Below are 20,652 nucleotides of genomic sequence, written 5' to 3' on the forward strand. Positions count from 1 at the left end.
AGCCCTCTGAGGTTTCGTTCGAGCAACGAGCCCTCCGAGCTTTCATTAAGATGATGAGCTCTTCGTGGTTTCATTACGATGACATTTCCAATTTTAATGTATATTGTAATTACAATACTTATTTTTAATTTTAGTGCCATTTTAAACACTAACTTTTAAATTTTATCAACAAGATTGAATTTTTGATATATTTTTGCTAATATGAACACCAGAAGATAGAAAGTCAACATCATTAAAAAAATATATTATATGTAATCTACATTGTTAAAAAATTGGAAGTTAGAATTTGAGATTTCTAAAGTAAAAAATTGGTATTGTAATTGTAAAACACGTCATAATTTGTAATCTTATTACAAATTAACCTTTATATTAATTTCATCCATCAAAACCCTTTAAAATTAATGAATATCTGAGATAGAAATCTATTGTTTGAAATTACATAATTTTGTATTAATAAGAATTTAAAATAAAATAATGATACTCTATTTATTTATGTAAGTATTAGAAATAACGTACAGAAATATTTAAGTGTTATTTTTCATAAATAAAATTAAATATTTTATATTTAAAATTTAAAATTTTGGACCAAATTGTTCCAATGAAGAAAAATATAGGGGCTTAAATAGCACAACTTTCTTTTAAGAGAAACTAAATAAGAATAACTAGTAAGTTAAAGGACCACTTACAACTCCCTTTTTCATTCAGCTAGACTGCAAACAAAACTGTCACCTGAACTGAAAACTCCACCATCATCATTATTTCCGTCACAGCCATGTCATTTGCCGTCAGTCTTTCACCATCTCCTTCATCTTCTTCAAGTAACGGAGTTAACTGTTTCAACCCTAACCCTAAATTATTAACGATCCAATTTTTATCTCCGATTAGGCATAATTACAAATCACTACCTCAACTTAAAGCTTCTCGAAGAAGCATTGCTAAATCCACCGCTAATTCTGTAAATGATCCGCGTAATTGGAGCCGTTCGATCGAGAATAATTTATTATTCGATGATCGGATTGACAGCGATGATGACGACGATGAGGATGAGGAAGAAGATGATCGGAGTTTGGACCTGTTAGTTCGGTTTATTGAAAATGTTTTCAAGAAAGTGTCTAAACGAGCTAGAAAAGCTGTTAGATCAGTTTTGCCTGTTTCCATCTCGACTAAATTGGTAGAGATTTTGTGTTGTTTTTTGTGGTTTTTGGATTTGATTAATGGTTTTTGGATTTGATTTTGTTTGGATTTCTGTGTTTTAATTGTTGCAGGTTGGGTTTTCTGTTAATGGAGTGCTTATTCTTGCATTTTTGTGGGTTTTGAAGGCATTTCTTGAGGTAATTTATTATCTTTACAGTAGAAATGTCATCCAATTGATTAATATAATTGGTTTTTATGGAAAGCATTAAGGAAAAGAAATAACTAGTAAAGTATAAAAAAATGGCAGATTAAGATAGTTAATCCTAAAATTTAGAGTTCCATGCTGCTTTTTAAGGCTCTTGTAGTGAGATTTCCAGCTAATTTGGATAGCGTACACTGTGGAAATCCATTTAAGATGATGAGCTAGCTAAATCTAGATGCTAAAGAAAATTAAGTTATAGCAGATAACATGTTCCTAGTGACTCGCTGTTCTTCTACTACTAACACAGAGTATAAACTTTTTCTAGTGTGATCATTCAGATTCACTGATCTGGTTTTGCTATTGTGTATAGTTTCAGTGCATACTTAAAAAAATTCCAGCAAGATGCTTCACATTTGATTTCTCAAAGTTCCCAGTCTTCTGTGTCATGGGTCTTTGTATCTGTACATAATGTCTTTTAAAGTTGATAGTTCTTTCATTTTAGGCATTAGTTAAATGAAGGCAGTGTTGTAAATTTGTACGTAATTCTACTGTGTGATATGAAGTTTTCTGCATGTTTCAAATTAATATTAATAGAGAGGGGGTGCAATGTCGGCCAAATGATCTACTTCATGTTTGTTTGGTCTATTCAAGCTTGGCAAGAGTCAGACAATTCCCACTATGCATGCCAAATTTCCATTTGTTGTGATTAAAATTATGTTGTTAACCTCAAGTAGCTCAGGTATTAGGCTTCCTAAGTGGTGACTGTTCGAACATGCTATAGTATACATGAAAGCACTATCAAATTCCTCCAGTTTGTTCTATCATTGTTTGCATGTGAGGTTCCTTCACTGGTGAGTGTTTCTTCAGGTCAGCTTCTTCGGTTTGTTGCAGTCAAGTTTGACTGACCCATTGGGATTAAGGTGCTTATGCTTCAAGGATGTTTATGTGATCTCTATGATGTATCTTAGAGCTATTATCTTGGTCTGAATAAACAGATAAACATGAGTTGTTTTCCTTTTTGAAGATGCATCATTTGAGAGAATCATAATGAGTCTAATCACCGGTGTGTTATTTTTGGAGTGATCTCATGTAGTCAGTTAGGCTTTGTTGTTATGGAATTTTCAGCGATAAACTAAGAGGAGATTAGTTAGTTTCTTGTGTGAGTGAATTACTGGGAACCTAACATACTGAAAGAAACAAAGTAGAATGGATCAATGTGATATGGGCCACTAGGGGCGGAACTAGGATTAGACTTTAGGTGGGAAATTGGAGTAGACTTTGGGGGGGGGGGGGGGGGATTCACAAATTATACAAAAATATGAAATTATGCATAGTAAATAAAACATTGGAGTTTAAATTATTAATTTTTTATTTAGGCGGGGAGCGATTGCTCCCTCAACCTATAATGCTATGCCGCCCCTGTGGGCCATGGAGGGATTGTACCATTTGAGCCTCTTTTTTTCATGCTTTTCCCAATGTGCCTGCTGCAATATGACGAGAGGTTATTCTTCCTAGAACAAAAGGATCAAAAGCTTCCATACCCCATGTTGGACTTAGGCATCAATAGGCAATGTTTCTTCACTAACAAATCAAAGAGCTGCCACAATTCTATTAAAAAGGACGGTTACTGAAACTGGATGATGAAGTGATCAAAGACAAGGGCTTCTTTTGTATGCTTTTGGATTTGGAAGTAGGGCAGAATATCAAAATCATCTAGTTTTTAAGGAGCTGATAACGGTTGGCTTGCACCAAAGCTTGATTGGTTTATGATCCGACTGAAAATGAGCTCTACTTAAGGTCCTTACATTCCGTTTTTCATCTTTGGGTTGCTCAGAATGCGATACAATCTAAATTCTTTGATGATATTTTTGTCTATAGTTATGATCTATGATGCACGGAAACTTTATGTAGGGTGAGTTTCCCCGTTTCGGAAACGTTTCCGTTTCCGAAACTCTCAGAAACTCTTCGGAAACGTTTCAGACTCGTTTCTGCAAATACTAAAAGTTGGAAACTCGTTTTCTAAAAAGAAACCCGTTTCCTATATAAAAAAAATGCTTAAATAGTTAAAGAAAACCCTAAAAAAGGTTAAGTATCTAATCAATTATCCATAGACTTTATGATTATGGAATATTGATATGTTATAAGAGTATTTGTTATATTATTTTAAATCATAGACTTTTTTATTATGAAATTTAATGATATGTTATATTTGTTATATATTCTAATAATTTATCTTATCAATTGTTATAATAATTTATTTATATAAAAATAAATTATATATATATATATATTGCATAATTTTATAACTTTTAATATTTATAAATATACCCCTATATTTTTTACTATTTACACGTTTCTCTCACGTTTCCGTTTCCTATATTTTGGAAAAATCCGTTTCGCCGTTTCCGTTTCCGTGCAACTTAGGTTATGATAATTGCTCTAGATTATACATTATATCTAAATGCTGTTAGATATATGTTAAAAATATTAATTTCCTTTGTTTCGGTTTTGATTTTAAATTTTCTAACCGAATGAACACCCCTAGAAGCTCGTCGTTGGATGGGTTCTTAGATTCTCCTTCACTGATGTCTCTGCTTGTTGGTAATTTAAAAATGCAGGTGGTCTGCACACTTGGAAGTGTAGTTTTTGTAAGCATCTTACTAATACGTGGAATATGGTCCGCCATTACTTATCTGCAAGAAATCCGTTATCTTCAGACAAATGAACCAGACGGTGACCGCCACGAGTGGACTGGCGCTCAACCTGCAATGTGATTTACGAATAAGATCCCAGTCAATAATAGAACCATTCTTAGAAGGAAGACATCAAAATAAAAGGATGTCAAGAAGATGACATCAAATATGAAGAGCAGATTCATAACTATAGAATTCGAAATAAAGACACAGGAAAGCTTTTACCGTATAGAGGCAGGTCAATGCTATTCCTTTATGTATATTCGCACAAGAGGTAGGCATATGTATTACTCAATTATAAACTTTTGATTCAGAAAAATGCTAGTTATAGATGTTTTAGAGGTGGCAAATAGATGCCCAACCCAAACACCCAACCTAACCCGCCCAAAGAAATACAACCCATTTGCACCCAAAAAAAGTTTGGGTAATTTTTGACCCAACCCATTTCAGCCCAAAATTTTTTGGGCTAAAATGGGTTTATAAGAATGACCCAATGGGTGAAATTAAGTTCAAACAAATTTCAATATGAAGAGTATTTGAGTTTTTAAAATAATATTTATAAGTTGTATAATTTATTTTTCAAAATAATTTTTTCCAGAAATTTTTTTTTTCCAGAAATTTATTTTTTTCCCGGAAAATTTATTTTTTTCCAGAAAATTATTTTTTTTCGAAAAATTTATTTTTTTCCAGAAATTTATTTTTTTCGGAAAATTTATTTTTTTCCAGAAAATTATTATTTTTCGAAAAAATTTATTTTTTTTCCCGGAAAATTAATTTTTTTTTCCAGAAAATTATTTTTTCGGGAGAATTATTTTTTTCCCGGAAAATTAATTTTTTCCAGAAAATTATTTTTTCGGGAGAATTATTTTTTTCCCGGAAAATATTTGTTTCTGAAAAATAATATTTTGAAAAGTAATTTCTTTGAAAAAAAATTAATTTGGTTTTTTTTATTTTGAACCTTTTATCTCAAATATAGATTTCAAGTAGCTCACTTTCTATTTTGGGTAATTTTGGATTTTCATGACCCAACCCAACCCAAAATTACCCAACCCAAAACTGCCCAAAAATATTGTGACCCAAAATTACCCAACCCAAAAATGCCCAAACCCAAAGAAACCCACCCAAACCCGCCCAAAAACACCCATTTGCCACCTCTATGTTTTAGTCTTCAACATAGATGACATGTTAAACACTACAATGTTGTTGTATATTATATACATTCTCAAGAGATGAAATTCATACCCTTTCTTCTCACAAAAGAGTAAAGGGACATCTTTTGCAGTTCTTGATTTATTTCGAGTTTTAATTCGAACATTAATTGTGCTATGGGTGATGGGATTCCCTTTGAAAGTTGTGTTCTTTACTTTCTTAAAACAATGACGAGCGGAGGTTAGGATGAAGTGACAAGGCTCCTTCCCCCTTAACCAGAGATCTCATGTTCGAGCATGAATATAGAGCTAACTTTAAAAATATTCGGGAGAGTTTTGTCGCCCTATCTAGATTGGTCTGGATTATTCAAAGCAGTGACCCCGGATATGGGATGGTACCCATACAAAAAAGTTTCAGAAGGTAGAAATGCAAAACATTGGGAAAGCCATATGTAAGTTCACTTCTAAGTAGCATATACACTTCATTTTATTTCAGAAACGAGTTTCGCCGTATCCAAGTGTCTTGTTTCCTCATATCCGTGCATGTCTGTGCGACATAGGTTCAGTTCATGTGGTCTCAAAACTTGCAGGCGCAGCAAGAATGAAAATTCTTCAATCTGCTCGTAAATATGGAGGGGATTTGATGACGAGTATCTATTTTTAAATAATTAGATTTGTGGGCTGAATTATCATTTTCCTATCATTCTCAAATTCTAACAATTTTTGTGTTGCTTTGTGTGCAAGTGAAACTTCATCATGATTACATAGTTAAAGTGCAAGATCAGTTGTTTGTAAGAATATGATGTATGTATTAAATCATAGAGCAACCTTGCATAATACTTTGTCAAAAGAAACCTTACATAATACTACTTCACAGTCTTCACTATTCTAAATCAACTATTTGTTTCAATTGAAAAATGAATTCACAATTCCTGAATTATATAATATATATTATTACTTTGCTATGATTACGAATTCATAAAATCATGAGCTGGATATAGATATCCGACGTATATAAGTAACCGTACATTTTTATCTAGACCGGATTTGTAAAAGATATATGAACTCAATCAATCAAATGTAAAATATTGCACATTTATTTAACTTTTCCTTTTCTGAAATTTAGTTGGTTTGATTTATTTATTTTATGAATATGTTTAATTAAGAATTTTTTATTATGAATTATTCTGTAAATTGAATGTATCACGACTTTCTTTGCAATTGTGGTTAAGTTAGAATTAAATACAAAGTTCATAATAAAAACTTAAAAAACATAAAAAAATTGAGAATTATTTTAGAAACGAATCCTATTTAATTTATAAAATTTCAGATTAATTTTTGTTGTCTCTTATAGTAGAAAATTAGAAAAATATAAAAATAGCATGGAAATAGAATTAAATAAAACCAATCCAATAACAGGATAGCATCACCCCCATTTCCAAACAAACCAGGTAACTTATCCTTCACTCACCCATCTGTCAGGTTACATGTTCTTTTCATTAGCTGGCCACGAGCGGCAAACAAAACCAAATTTAAACATTCAAAAAATAGAAAAACAAAATCCCAACCATAGTTAACCCAACCGCCAATCACAATCCCCCACGTCACCTCCCACCCCAAACTTAACCAAACAACGGTTAAATTTCTACCAGACATCACAACCTCCGTTAATTTTCCCCAACAATAAATACCTCTCTTAAAACATTTATTCAGCCTCCATCCCTCAGATTTTTCTACTTCTCTCTCTAGATCGTCCTTTCTCTCACTAAAAACAAGGCGTCATAATAAACGCCTTTGTTTCGGTTAGATTCTCTAATTTTGTCAATTTTGTCAGTTTAATTTTTTTCAGATCTAGCGAAAATGAGAGAATGCATCTCGATTCACATCGGTCAGGCCGGAATTCAGGTCGGAAACGCCTGCTGGGAGCTGTACTGCCTTGAGCATGGCATTCAGGTATGATTCTTCGATCGCACGCTGTTTAAATTTGATAATCTGCTAGATTTGTGTGTAATTAGGCTCGATTTATTAATATGCGAGTAGTTTCTTAGAAATTTGATAATCTGTTAGATTTGTACATAATTAGGCTTGATTTGTTAATGTGTGAGGAGTTTCTTAGTAAGTTGATATTTAAACAGCTAGATCTGTCATTATTTATTGCTATTTTGTTGATTTGAAATCGGATCTGTGTCAAATTAGCATCGATTTAGTAATGCACGAATCATTTTAATGATATTTTAGCAGCTAGATCTGACATTGTTAGATTTGTGTCTAATTAGTCTCGATTTATCAATATTGGATTCGTTTCTTAATTATATATCATTCAAGTAGATAGATCTGACATTGTTTATTGTTTTTTAATCGATTTGTGTGTTTTGTGTCGGTGTTCTTGCTGTTGAAATTTGATAATAGGTAAAATTTGTGTTAAATTATGTTAATGTGTGATTAGTTTCTTAATAACATGCAGTCTAAATAGTTAGATTTTAGACTGTCTATTGCTTAAGTATTGATTTGAATTTAGATCTATGAGTTTTATGAACTTGTTCATGCTGATGAAAATTTGATCATTGTGCAAATTGTGTCTGGTTACTCTCTGCTTATAAATGTATGAATCATTTCTTGAGAATATGACATCTAGAATGTTAGATTTAATGTTGTTAATTGCTTTTATATTTGATTTGTGTTGCATATCTGATTGACATTTGTTTATATTATTAGATCTAAGGTTTTATTTGTAATCAATGCTTTTGTTTCTTATAATTTGTTTGAAGTGTGAGATGCTTATGGTTTTTTTTCTTTTGTTGTTTGTATAGCCTGATGGCCAGATGCCAAGTGACAAGACTGTTGGCGGAGGAGATGATGCCTTCAACACTTTCTTCAGTGAAACCGGTGCTGGAAAGCATGTTCCCCGTGCTGTATTTGTAGATCTTGAGCCTACTGTTATCGATGAAGTCAGAACTGGAACTTACCGCCAACTCTTCCACCCTGAACAGCTCATCAGCGGCAAAGAAGATGCTGCCAACAACTTTGCCCGTGGTCATTATACCATTGGCAAGGAGATTGTTGATCTGTGCTTGGACCGTATCAGGAAGCTTGCTGATAACTGTACTGGGCTACAAGGATTCCTTGTTTTCAATGCTGTTGGTGGTGGTACCGGATCTGGTCTTGGATCACTTCTCTTGGAGCGTTTGTCGGTTGATTACGGAAAGAAGTCTAAGTTGGGCTTCACTGTTTACCCATCACCTCAGGTCTCCACCTCAGTTGTTGAGCCTTACAACAGTGTGCTTTCAACTCACTCTCTGTTGGAACACACCGACGTTGCTGTGCTTCTCGACAATGAGGCCATCTATGATATCTGCAGACGATCTCTCGACATTGAGCGCCCGACTTACACCAACCTTAACAGACTTGTTTCTCAGGTGTGAATATAAGATTTTATGTAGTCATTCATCCGATAATTAGTGATAATTTAATTGTGTTGAGTACGGATTGTAATATTCATCTGTTTGAAATTTTCAGGTGATTTCCTCATTGACTGCTTCTTTGAGGTTCGATGGTGCATTGAATGTGGATGTGACTGAGTTCCAGACTAACTTGGTCCCGTACCCGAGAATCCATTTCATGCTTTCCTCTTACGCTCCCGTCATCTCAGCTGAGAAAGCATACCATGAACAGCTCTCTGTTGCTGAAATCACCAACAGTGCTTTTGAGCCCTCATCTATGATGGCCAAGTGTGATCCCCGTCATGGAAAGTATATGGCTTGCTGTTTGATGTACCGTGGAGATGTTGTCCCCAAGGATGTTAACGCTGCAGTTGCTACCATCAAGACCAAGCGTACCATTCAGTTTGTCGACTGGTGCCCAACTGGATTCAAGTGCGGTATCAACTACCAGCCACCCACTGTTGTTCCTGGCGGCGACCTTGCTAAGGTGCAGAGAGCTGTCTGCATGATTTCAAACTCGACCAGTGTTGCTGAGGTGTTCTCCAGAATTGACCACAAGTTTGATCTCATGTATGCCAAGCGTGCTTTTGTTCACTGGTATGTCGGTGAGGGTATGGAGGAAGGAGAATTCTCTGAGGCTCGTGAGGATCTTGCTGCTCTCGAGAAGGATTATGAGGAAGTTGGCGCTGAATCGGCTGAGGGCGATGATGATGAAGGTGAAGATTATTGAGTGCCTTAGCTTAGTTTCTTATACTATCGATCCTGTGTGTGTTTTGATTGTTATCTGTTATGAACCTATGCTCTAAACTTTGAAGCTATCTTTGCTTCAGTATCCGTAATCAGACTTGATGAATATTCACTTGCCTTTTCATTCTTGTGTTTGCCAAAAAGTTCCGTTCTATGCTTCTTTCGACAGACAAATTTTTCTAAATTCTAATAATCATTGATTATAATTTATGGAGATTAATGGTTATGTAGTATGCATGAAAAGTTTAAGAATGTTTTTTTCCATCAACTCTCTGAAATTCATATGAAACATTTTAAGTTATTTCTTTATGAAAACAAAATAGACATCTGCTTTTATAAAATAATTATGGGCTACTAAAAAAAATCACATAAGTTCAGCTAACCGTCTATATTCACAAAATCAATGGGCCATAAATCAATTTTTATAAGAAAATGTCTGTTAAAATAATATGGATATATAAAATCATTTGGTATATATGTAATAGGATTATGTAAATAAAAAAAAGATGAAATGTAATTTTTTTTAATAAAAATCATAAAGATATCAATTTGTTAAAATATATTCATATAGAATAATCAAAAGAAAGGTGACAGCACAATGGAACAAACAATTAAATCTGAAAATAAGAAAGCAATATGTTCATTTGAGGGATTTTACAATCTCCAATCTTGCAATCTTATTCATTACAATCTACAACAACTAATACATGTATACTATGAAGAAATTCTTATCTAAACCGAGTTCATAACAAATCATACCTTCAACAAGAGGTATTTACGAAACTCCAATTTAGTCGAGAATTTTTTCTCATACAAAAAAAACTTAACAAAATATCAAAACTTAATAAACAGAATTGAGAGACCTAAAGTGATGAAGATCCATAACAATGCCTTGAACGTCTAAATCCCATAAAAATTCTTATCTAAACCGAATTCATAATAGACCAATACCCGCAACGAAGAGGTAACTACGAACTCCGATTTAGACGAGAATTTTTCTCGTACTAAAAACTTAAGAAACGGAATTGAGAGGCTTGAAGTGACGAAGATCCTTAACAATTCCTCTAATGCTAGCAGCAACAGCAATAAGTGACACAACAAAGCAGACAAAACTCAAAATCTTGAGCCAAATCCAAGTGAAGCTATAAGCTCTAATTTTAGCCTGAGAAATGTGCATTTCTATGGGAAAATAGAGAGTCAATGGCCAAAATGAGAGAGCTCCGAGTAGACCTAAAACACTGTTGAATAATGGAAAAATCATAGCTATTAAAGATGTTAAAATCACATAGCTTGTTCTCCAAATTAGTCTGAAGAAATTTAGTTGGTAAATTCCACAAATTTTGTATGATTTTGTTAGGAATTTGCTTTCTGGCCATTTGTTGTTGCTCCAGTCTTCGACTAGTTTGAAAAATGGCTGGCTGAAGACCTATAGAGAAATGTATTTTAAAACAATTATTAAATCTCCTAGCCGAAATGGGTACTCTAGGGTGTGCATTCGGTTTAAACCAAATTGATTTTTTTGCTTTTTTTAATATGAATCTTGAACTTTAATGTATTTTTCAATTTTAATACGAATTTTTAATTTTTACAATTTAAAACACAAATTATCTTATAATTTGAAACACTTAGGCAATTTGTTTTTTGAAAAATGCTAATATAGACGCTGTCATGGTGCTCGAATCAATTTTTCCATTTAAAAAATTGTTCAGCATTTTAAATTGCAAAAAACAAATATTCATGTTTTCGATTGCTAAAACTAAAAATTTATAATAAAATTGTAAAACAAGCTAAAATTTATAATTTGTTTGAAATTAACTCAAAAAAATATGTTCACTTATATTCAATTTAAACCAAAAACTGAACCAAACCGTTTTATTTTGGTTTTGAGATGTTTAAATTTCTATAAATCAGTTCGATTTGATTTTATTCGGTTCAAACGGAATGCAAACCCCTTAAAAAAAGTTGCAAGTATTATTAACATATTAAGGAATAATACCTGATAAGCTCCAACAAGATGAATAATAATACAAATGTTGGCAAAATCAACAAGCCAAAAGGGTTCATAAAACCCAAATCCTGTCAATAAATTGCCTGGTGCTTTATCCCCGAATGCTCCATACCCTAATGTTCCACACATCAAATAGAATAATGTTGTCACTGTTACTCCAACCAATGATGCCTTTTTCATCACTTGGTTTTCTGGTGGACTTGACTTTAATGTATCCTACAATTCATTCAATATATCACCTCAATTTTTTAAACAGTATTAGAGTTAATTGTAAATAAAAACATGAATTCTAGTAACAGAGTATTTACAATTTCAACACAAAAAATAGACCAATCGGCGCTCATATGAACGTCGTAACCTATCAATTTTAGATTCCGGCATTACGCGTCAGCACTTATTGATTGAATTTACAATCGATGATGCGGATTATAAAAACTAAAAAGTGAAAGAATTACATCAATGTTGTTTGAACTTTTTTAATGTGTTATTCTAGGGTTTAATTTCTTTTTTCTTCTAAAAAACTAATGTTTTAAAAATATTTCAAGTTAGTGTTTTAGCCGTTATTAGATCACCGTATTACTAACAAGATTAAAAATAATTTTTAAATTTACTAATATGATTTGCTATTTAGTTCTGTTAATACAAATATATAATTGTCATATTTTTTACTAATTTGACGTATATATTTAAGTAAAAACGATATTTTCTTTTTATTTTTGTCGTACGGATGACCAAAAATGATGAAGAACACGTGCTTGATATGTTTTTAAAAAAGTTGTAGAATTTCAATTACCGAAATGAAATATTTGAAAAAAATTCAAACACGACTAATGTAATTTTTTTTCTAAATATTAGAATTTTGTATTGAAATTGCAAAACACGCGATATATTTCGATATGATGTAATGAAGTACCTGAATCTCAATGAGAACTATAGAGTAAGCAAAAGCAAAAGCAATGTCACCAAGGGCTTGAAATGTATTCCATATTCTCTCTGTGTTTGACATGTTCACTCCAATGGCTCCTCCTGTTAGGCTTGTTTTAGCATGGCTCCCTCCTAATCATTGTTAATAGCAAAATCAAGATTCTAAATTAAATAAATTTAAAATCATATTATTACTAAATTTTTCACAATTAAATAAATTTGAGCACATTGAAATTAAAATATTATTATTCATTGTTTAAAGCGATTGTTCATGTTATATTACATTTGAATTTCGAGCGGCATATCTATCTTTAAAATAAAAGTATATGCAATCAAAACATATTTTTTTCAAAATTAATGTAACATAAAATTATAACCTAATTACTAAAACTAAAAAATCACGTCATATAGTAATACGAACTATCAATCTGTTACAAAATATGTAGTATAATTGAGTTAAAATCACACTATAATTATTCTTATATAAGATTATTTTACCTTATCATTTGTAAAAATAACCAATAAAATTATAATACATCATCAAAACGATGACAATAATGTTATTGGTCACTTTCCATACATGACATGGCCACTAGAGTCTATGAAAGGATCTCTTTTTAGATTCTTACTAAAACGGGCAAATTAATAAAACTCTCAGTGATTTTAACTCAATCACATCATGTGTCACACTATAAATGAATGGTCCATAATACTACATGATGAATTTGTTTCACATAAATATTTCTCGTGAAGCAAACCCAACCGCCAAATTCTTAAATATATAATATTTTTTATCTATTTTCAATTTTATCAAGATAAAAAATATTTTTTTGAAAATGTTAAAAACCTGCAATTTTGGCAATGGAAAGGCCAAGACCAATGGAAGAGTAAGCAAAGGACATAACAGCAGCAACAATGGAGAGAAAAGAGAGCTCATGAAAATTAGGAGTTTGGCTTAGAACAATTTCTGTTATCCCAAATATTATCATGAACATATTATTTGATGTGTGACACCCTGCATCATGTCCCTTCTTGTGGAAGCAGTTTGCTCTTGATATTGCCCTAATTATTTTTAGTACCAAAAACAAAACAAAAAATAGAGTGAAATAAAAATAATTCAATAGTTGAAATTATATATGCTCATTTTATGTAAATTAAGATGAATATAATATAATATCATGAATAGAAAGTCTAGATAGCAAATTAAATGAAAATTTAGCAAAGGGAATACATTCTAACTAGTAAATAAGAAACTAAATGATTCTACGATTTAGCCGGTTTAATAATTTTCGATAATTGTCATTTTTCTGCTATGAAAACTTAAACCGTATTTTTGACTTTCAATTTCTGGTCGAACTAGTTGAACTTACGCCATGCTAATGGAAGCTGTTATTGTATATCATAGTATAAAATGGAATTGACTTTCGGTTTTGGTCGAACTAGTTAAACTCGCTATTCCGATTTAATTATTTAAATACTAGTTTAAATTAAAAAAAAAAGAATCATATATATTACTATAAGATTTTGGAGTCAGAACTTACGCCATGCTAATGGAAGCTGTAATTGTATAACCAATAGATACTCCAACCATGTTTCCATATTGAGATAAGCCGCAAAGCTTGTACTTGATCCCACCTATGAAGTAAAATCAGAGAAAAACTAAAAATATAAAAATTTACTGCTCAACAAATATTGGCATTTTCTTGAAATTTTTAAATATTTTTTTGGAGTTAAATAATTATTTAGATCAAATGTCTTTCCTTTTAAAAAATATAAAATTAAAAAAACTCATTTTATCAATCTAAAAAAGATCTTACTTTTCCCCCTCAATTACTTCTCTAAAGATAGCATTTCCATTCAATCGGAATCAAATTAAAAAAAAAATATTAAAACCAAATTGTACCTAAATTTGAACTAAATCGGTTTGACTTGATTAATTTGGTTTGATTTGCGTTAAAATTTAATAAAATTCAAAACTGTATCGTCCGAAAAAGTCAAATGTTTATAATGTTTAACCAAATCAAATTTTTCGATTCGAATCGGTTTTGAACATCTAACTTTTATTATCTTGAAATTAGAAAAGAAGTGAGATTGGGCTGGGCCTACCCAAATGAGCTTTGACAGTGGAAATATAAGTTGGATTTCTAGAGCCATCAATGGGCCCAGGATATCTGTAGCAATCAGCCAATAAACATGAAGAAAACCAAGTGATCACAGCAAAACATAGAAGAGCAAAAGGCCCAGCAATCCAGCCCAATTGAGCTGTGGCCCATGCCAGAGATAGCACTCCTGATCCAATCACTGCTGTTATTATGTGTGCACTTGCTGTCATCAATGTTCCTTCAATAATCAAACAAATCAAAAACAATTAAAATAAATATCATGAAATGAAGTTCAAGAAATCTGATAAAATAAAGAAAAAATATAAACTTAATTTCTATTGGCGGAACCAAAAATAACAAAAATAACAAAAATTAGATTTATTGAACCGGTGAAATCATAAAATAAAAAGAGAGCGGAAATAACAAAAAAAACATAAAGAAAAGAGACAAGATGAGATAATAGTCGAATTAAAATTGTAAAAATATATACCATAATAAAAGTGAAGTTCAAGAAAACTGGTAGAAATATAGAAAAAGATATCAATTATTTAATTATACCAACAGAATTAGGAAATGAAAAGAGAGGACAGAGTGGGAAAATTATCTTTGATGAAGAAGGGAGGAAATTTGAGGGGATATCCAACAGAAACAATAAATATACATATTAAATGAAGTTAAGTTCAAGAAAATTAATGGAGATGAAAAAAATAGTATATCTAATTAAAAAGATAAAATGAATATAGAAAAAACGACTAGTGATTCAAGAAGAGAGATAAAATGAGACGATTATCAAACAAAAATAAGCATAAAATCAAGCGAACTACAATAATACATGAAGATTTTAAGTGAAAAAAAAATTTTCAAAATAACGGAACTATAAACTAAAAGAGAAAAATAATTGGTGACTGAAGAAAAAGGTTAAATGAGACGGTTAAGAGAAAAAATAAAATGAAAATCATAGAATGACAAGTGAAAACAATCGGTAACTGACCGTTAGAGAGACAACTACCGATCTTGTCCCCTAATTCCGACTCTATTTAGTTATTCTAAAATTAACTATTCTTATAGTTCTAAGAAATGCAATGAAGTGCAAATAATTTTTTTTTGACAAAGATTAATATAATGATTAACTGGGAAAACGACTACAAGAGTCTCGAGTGTGCAAACAAAATGAAAATAGAGAAAAATGATGAATACCAGTTCTCTTACGACCATCATCTTCTGCTGTTTTCAGCATCTCCAAAGATTTTTTTTTATTTTGTAATGTAGATTGTAGAAAATATAGCTGAAATGATATTTTTATAGAAGGAAATTTATATGACAAGAAATTGTTTTTAAAAGGGCAGGTTCATTAATTTGATGCTCCTGTTTATGGAAATCTGAAGTAATAATGTCAAAATCTCCAGATTACATTATTAATTTTCAGATTTTCAATTTGGAAAAAAGTTTACTGCTTTTGACTATTGGGAAACTATATTGCACGGAAATTTAAATTAATCGACTTTTATAAAATATTTAAATACTTTCAAAATTTCATATTTACAATTATTTTTATAAACATTACATTTATTTTAATATTTTGACATTTTTCGTTTCAATGCTACATAGTCAGAAGTGATTATTATTTACGCGATTGTAATAATAATATATTAAATTAGTACCCTTTTAACCAACAAAATAAACATGAAAATTATCCTTTTTCTTACGCTCTCTTTCGCGTAAACATTTATCGTTAAACTAGTGCACGAGAAAAAACAATAATAATAGTGTTAGTATGTTTAGTTACTCCAAAAATAAACAGGTTTTTTCTTATGCTATGGTAAAGTAGATACTCAATTAAGGCACATTAAATTTTTTTTATTTTGTTTTTGGAATTATTACAACTTGCAAATGTAGGTGGAGGAAGTGATAATCCGATCGGATAGGGCAAGTATATAACTCATTATTTAGGATTCGAATTATCTCGAATTGTATTATTTTCAGTAATTTTGAGTTATTTTATATATCTTATCATTTAATTAAATTTCGCATTGAATGAATCAAGTTAGAAGAAGCACATTATGAAAACAACTAAACCGTAAAACAAATATAATACATATAAGAATATTAATTCTTTAATTTACCATGAAAAAAAAATTGGACCAAATTTAGTTCATACTTATTATTTATTTATAATATTTAAAAAATTACTTTCATAAAATTATATTAATTTTTGGTGTCATGGTGCACATTCTTTATCATATGCAGCTTCAAGATCTGGCTATTAAGATGTTCAGAGAAGTTTTTATAGAGCTATAAGTATTTACATAGAGAAAGAATTAACAAGAAGTTACAAATTACAGAACTTTGTGGAATTTTATAAAACAAACTAAAGTTGGAAGAAATATTTCTTCCTTCATTTTAAACTAGGTGCTATTTGAGATATCCTTTCATCTTCCAGAAGTTCATATGGATCGATATAAGGTGGAGGCAAGACAGGCACGTTGTTTCCGTCATGAACGAAACTTGATCCAAAAAACTGCCAGAAAAAAATGAAAAAGCTTTAATGATGCATCAGTTAAAAAGTAGAAATGTTCGAGCAAAACAGAGAAGCATGAGCTGATGTGAACCGAAACACATGTAAATTCACGAGAAGGGCTAGCTAATCAAAGAATTACGGTTCGAGTCATCATTCGCATGACATATAGAAAGCTAAATTTAGAAGCTTTTCTATTCCAACTCAAATTTAACAAAACTGCAAAAAATGTAGACATCACAATCATTGAAGAATGTTCGCGCTACGCAAGTAAAAACAATCTCAAAGTCATTTATGACCGAGTTAAAGACGGAACATCCAACCGAAGACATTGGATTTTCTAAAATCACAACACTTCATGCATTCATCGATGAGTTAGGTATTAACTTGCCAGGTCTTTAACAAGACATTAGAACCTTTCTTAGTCCTGATAAACCCAAACCCAATAGATCTAGTGACTACACTACTACTCTATGTTGCACTGAAACAAAAACACAGATATAACAAACGCCGAATTGGAAATGGCGAAATGATATTTTTTAAAACAATTGTAATAAATTTAGAATTTTGGAGTTTCATAAGTGTTTCTAGAAACGGGAAATGACACGTTGAAACATAGGACTTGACACATAATGTTCTCGAGCAACATAGTCCTAAGATCAAGTAATTGTACAATATCCACAAACCATGATGTAGCATCTATCTACGTTGATGATTGCTATCAAAACAAACTTAAGAGTAAAAAACTACTAACTTCTAACATCCTAGATATCACATTCAATATACCAACATAAATGGATACCTCCAGAATATAGCTGAACGAGCAAATCAGAATACAACTAATAAAGCAAAATCGATCTAAAATAATTTTGCACCGCCCATAAATATAATCAAGTGTCTAGCCTATGAAAACAGCTCCTCGACTTAATGCAGCATCAGTTTTTTAGGCACATTATTAAACTAAAACAAAAACTAATATCACTTACAAAGTAGAGGGCGTAAAATAACCCCACAGTGACGAGAATCAATGGCCAAAATCCCAAGAAGAAAGTTCCTCCAATGGTCAACAAAAGCTTAGCACGAGGAATTAAACCCTGAAAACAGATAGAAATGTAAGTAATAGCCATATCATACCCTTTCCAAAAACAAAAGAAACTTATTGAATCACAAAGCAATGCCTCAATCAATTAATACAATGTCTCAAAATTAAACTTTAAGCATTGATCCAAAAATTCCTACAAACAAGCTTTCAAGATGCAAGTTTATTTCAGACTGACAAAAACATTTCAAAATCAGAAAAAAGAACGAATGAAAGCTTGATTCTTTCTGTTAAGGATTTATAGAGCTCATTCATTTAAGGTATTTCCTAGAAATCAATAAGACACAGGCCAAACAACCAACAATTCGTCATGCCAAGAGATGAACAATTCCAAAAGGTGACATGTTCAAAGTATAACACTACATGTATTGTATCCATGAATGTCTACCAAAGTTCGAAAATCATATTTGCAAAAAAGAAAAAATGAGTTTCTAGCAAATAAATTGACAAATTATGTTTCATAGTGAATGTTAGTTCAAAGTGGATAACAAAAGCACGTCTCACAGAAACTTCTCGAATTCTTATTAAAAAATATTCCTAAAACTCAGAAATGCTACAAATACGCTCTATATTCTTCCTAAAAATAGCATTTTCCCATTTATTCTTTTCGGCTTTTCCCGTTTCAGCATTTCAGTTTCCGCGCTACATATATCTACCAGTAAATGCACAATTCGATGTATAAGAATCTAAATTTCCTAATCTTTTTGATTATGAACAAATTAGATTTTGATAAACATAATCTCTAATTATAACTATTGAAAAGGTCAAGAAAAACCTCTAATCCTTCACTATTCAGTGCCATGGATATATCTCTTTGATTAGAAAGACTTTTATCGAATCCAGTTGAAACCGCTTTTCTTTTAAAAAAACCTAAATCCTCTTCTTCTTCTCCCATCTTAATTTTATCTTCTAATCCATAACCACCACCCCTATCAGATTCCTCAAGTAATGATGTTGGTGACATTCCTCTCCTCTTCAATTCCTTCATAAACAATGATTCTGGTGCTTCCTCACCTACAAACATACAAAAAACTCCAATCAAATCAACAATCATCCCCAAAAAAAAACAGAAAAATTTCACTAAAAAACACTTAAAAACTAAAATTCATAACTTAAAAAACAACATAACCCAAAAATATCCCATTAGAAGAACAATCATCAGCTTATAAGAAAACCAAAAATCTCACTACAAGCAAGCAAAAAGATTAAAGCTTTATCACCATAATTAGAAAAATTCACTAAATCAAATAAAATTAAAATTCATAACATAAAAAAACAACATAACTCAAAAGCATCCTATTAGAACAATTATCAGCTTATAAGAAAACCAAAAATCTCACTACAAGCAAGCAAAAAGATTAAAACTTTATCACCAAAAAAAAACAAAAAACCAATAAAAATTAAAATTCATTAACTTAAAAAAACAACACAATCCAAAAGTACCCAATTAAAAGAGCAATCATAAACTTCAAATAAAACCAAAAATTTCACTTCATAAAAGCAAAAAGATCGAAACTTTGTAGCCAAAAAAAACTAATTTTTTTTAGAAAGAGCTAAAAAGATTGAAACTTGCCATTAGTTTGACTATCCCCATCTTGTACAGAACAGCAAACACTAAACTTTTGCTTGTTTAAATAACTTCTAGAGCTAACTTTTTTCAATTTGAAAATTGTTTTCTTCTTAAAATTAGAATTCCTTGTAAAATTTGCATGTGGAGATGAAATTGGAGAGAGGGTTGATTTCAAAACATAAACAGAAGCCATATTTTTTTAATTTCTTTTTAAGATTATTTGGCATTAAAAGGTTTTAAAAATCATTGAAAGGTTGTAATCAAAATAGAAATTAATGATTTGAATGCAGAAGAAAAAGAAAAACAATGGAGACAAAAGAATTAATGAATATGTTTTGGAATTTGTTCTGGCGTCACTTAGAAAGGCGTATGTTAGTGGATTGGTGTGGAAGAGGCTAATGTGCGCAGAGGATGTTGCGTGTGAAGGGTGAGTTTTGTGGCTTAGAAGTAAGTGACGTCAACTTATAGAATTGCCCACACAATTCTAGTCAGCATTTAGTTAAACTGATTTTATTAGTTTTTATGGGCAGAAAAAACCCTCTAAATTTTAAAGGAAATGCATATGAGTCCTTTTATTAATTGTTTTATTACATTAGCCCTTATTGTTTTTAAAAACAGTATAAATCAGCTCCACGCTAAATCCTGTTAATAGTGAAACGATGGAAATAACTCTAAGCTCAAAAGAAATTTTAAAATAATTAAAATATTGACGTATGACGGTATTTTAATTAAGGCTTAATCATAAAAAAATACTCTTTTTCGATTTTTTTGTTTATGGTCCAAATTTTCAAAATCTTTAATTTTAGCCATTTTCCATTTTCAATTTCAATTATAGCTAATTGCTCAAGTTAAACTGAAAAGAAGTTTAAATATCATTCATATTGCTTCATATTATTCTAATTTATCGTTTTACCATTAAAAAATCCAAACATGAAGTAATATGAAGCGTATATTGAATTTATTTTCCACTCAAATTTGAGCAATTGGCTATAATCGAAACTGAAAATTGAGAAATGGGTTAAAATTGAAGGTTTGAAAGTTTGGACTATAAACTAAAAAATTAAATAAAT

The 20,652-nt window shown here is 31.1% G+C and overlaps 4 protein-coding genes across 4 annotated transcripts; 2 read left to right on the top strand and 2 right to left on the bottom strand.

Annotated features, from left to right (window-relative positions):
* Window positions 1-642: 642 nt before the first annotated feature.
* On the top strand, window positions 643-4,361 carry LOC126659553 (protein SHORT HYPOCOTYL IN WHITE LIGHT 1). Its single transcript, XM_050352849.2, has 3 exons — window positions 643-1,171; window positions 1,266-1,331; window positions 3,955-4,361. The coding sequence occupies exons 1-3, from the start codon at window positions 773-775 to the stop codon at window positions 4,108-4,110; spliced, it is 621 nt and encodes a 206-aa protein (XP_050208806.1). The 5' UTR covers window positions 643-772; the 3' UTR covers window positions 4,111-4,361.
* Window positions 4,362-6,884: 2,523 nt separating this feature from the next.
* LOC126660178 (tubulin alpha chain) lies at window positions 6,885-9,488 on the top strand. The gene is made up of 3 exons (XM_050353525.2): window positions 6,885-7,130; window positions 7,988-8,593; window positions 8,694-9,488. The coding sequence occupies exons 1-3, from the start codon at window positions 7,038-7,040 to the stop codon at window positions 9,345-9,347; spliced, it is 1,353 nt and encodes a 450-aa protein (XP_050209482.1). The 5' UTR covers window positions 6,885-7,037; the 3' UTR covers window positions 9,348-9,488.
* Window positions 9,489-10,012: 524 nt separating this feature from the next.
* On the bottom strand, window positions 10,013-15,652 carry LOC126661187 (amino acid permease 6-like). Its single transcript, XM_050355003.2, has 7 exons — window positions 15,596-15,652; window positions 14,403-14,636; window positions 13,838-13,931; window positions 13,144-13,358; window positions 12,286-12,428; window positions 11,361-11,588; window positions 10,013-10,790 (listed from the first exon to the last, which is right to left on the bottom strand). The coding sequence occupies exons 1-7, from the start codon at window positions 15,633-15,635 to the stop codon at window positions 10,377-10,379; spliced, it is 1,368 nt and encodes a 455-aa protein (XP_050210960.1). The 5' UTR covers window positions 15,636-15,652; the 3' UTR covers window positions 10,013-10,376.
* Window positions 15,653-16,657: 1,005 nt separating this feature from the next.
* LOC126659717 (uncharacterized) lies at window positions 16,658-19,877 on the bottom strand. Its single transcript, XM_050353053.2, has 4 exons — window positions 19,586-19,877; window positions 18,788-19,026; window positions 17,900-18,007; window positions 16,658-16,916 (listed from the first exon to the last, which is right to left on the bottom strand). The coding sequence occupies exons 1-4, from the start codon at window positions 19,773-19,775 to the stop codon at window positions 16,794-16,796; spliced, it is 660 nt and encodes a 219-aa protein (XP_050209010.1). The 5' UTR covers window positions 19,776-19,877; the 3' UTR covers window positions 16,658-16,793.
* Window positions 19,878-20,652: the final 775 nt, after the last annotated feature.

The sequence above is a fragment of the Mercurialis annua genome, linkage group LG8 (assembly GCF_937616625.2).
Source record: "Mercurialis annua linkage group LG8, ddMerAnnu1.2, whole genome shotgun sequence".
NCBI lineage: Eukaryota > Viridiplantae > Streptophyta > Magnoliopsida > Malpighiales > Euphorbiaceae > Mercurialis > Mercurialis annua.

Bases quoted from the DNA above. Each gene is read 5' to 3' on its own strand.
- LOC126659553 (XM_050352849.2), top strand. From the start codon at position 773: ATGTCATTTGCCGTCAGTCTTTCACCATCTCCTTCATCTTCTTCAAGT. The intron at 1,172-1,265 runs GTAGAGATTTTG...TAATTGTTGCAG, and splicing joins TTTCCATCTCGACTAAATTG to GTTGGGTTTTCTGTTAATGG. The intron at 1,332-3,954 runs GTAATTTATTAT...TTAAAAATGCAG, and splicing joins TTTTGAAGGCATTTCTTGAG to GTGGTCTGCACACTTGGAAG.
- LOC126660178 (XM_050353525.2), top strand. From the start codon at position 7,038: ATGAGAGAATGCATCTCGATTCACATCGGTCAGGCCGGAATTCAGGTC. The intron at 7,131-7,987 runs GTATGATTCTTC...TTGTTTGTATAG, and splicing joins GCCTTGAGCATGGCATTCAG to CCTGATGGCCAGATGCCAAG. The intron at 8,594-8,693 runs GTGTGAATATAA...TGAAATTTTCAG, and splicing joins TTAACAGACTTGTTTCTCAG to GTGATTTCCTCATTGACTGC.
- LOC126661187 (XM_050355003.2), bottom strand. From the start codon at position 15,635: ATGCTGAAAACAGCAGAAGATGATGGTCGTAAGAGAACTG. The intron at 13,359-13,837 runs GTAAGTTCTGAC...AAAAATAATTAG, and splicing joins ACAGCTTCCATTAGCATGGC to GGCAATATCAAGAGCAAACT. The intron at 10,791-11,360 runs GTATTATTCCTT...ATTTCTCTATAG, and splicing joins ATCTTGTTGGAGCTTATCAG to GTCTTCAGCCAGCCATTTTT.
- LOC126659717 (XM_050353053.2), bottom strand. From the start codon at position 19,775: ATGGCTTCTGTTTATGTTTTGAAATCAACCCTCTCTCCAATTTCATCT. The intron at 18,008-18,787 runs GTTTTTCTTGAC...ATCTGTTTTCAG, and splicing joins TGAATAGTGAAGGATTAGAG to GGTTTAATTCCTCGTGCTAA. The intron at 16,917-17,899 runs GTAAGTGATATT...TTTTTCTGGCAG, and splicing joins TATTTTACGCCCTCTACTTT to TTTTTTGGATCAAGTTTCGT.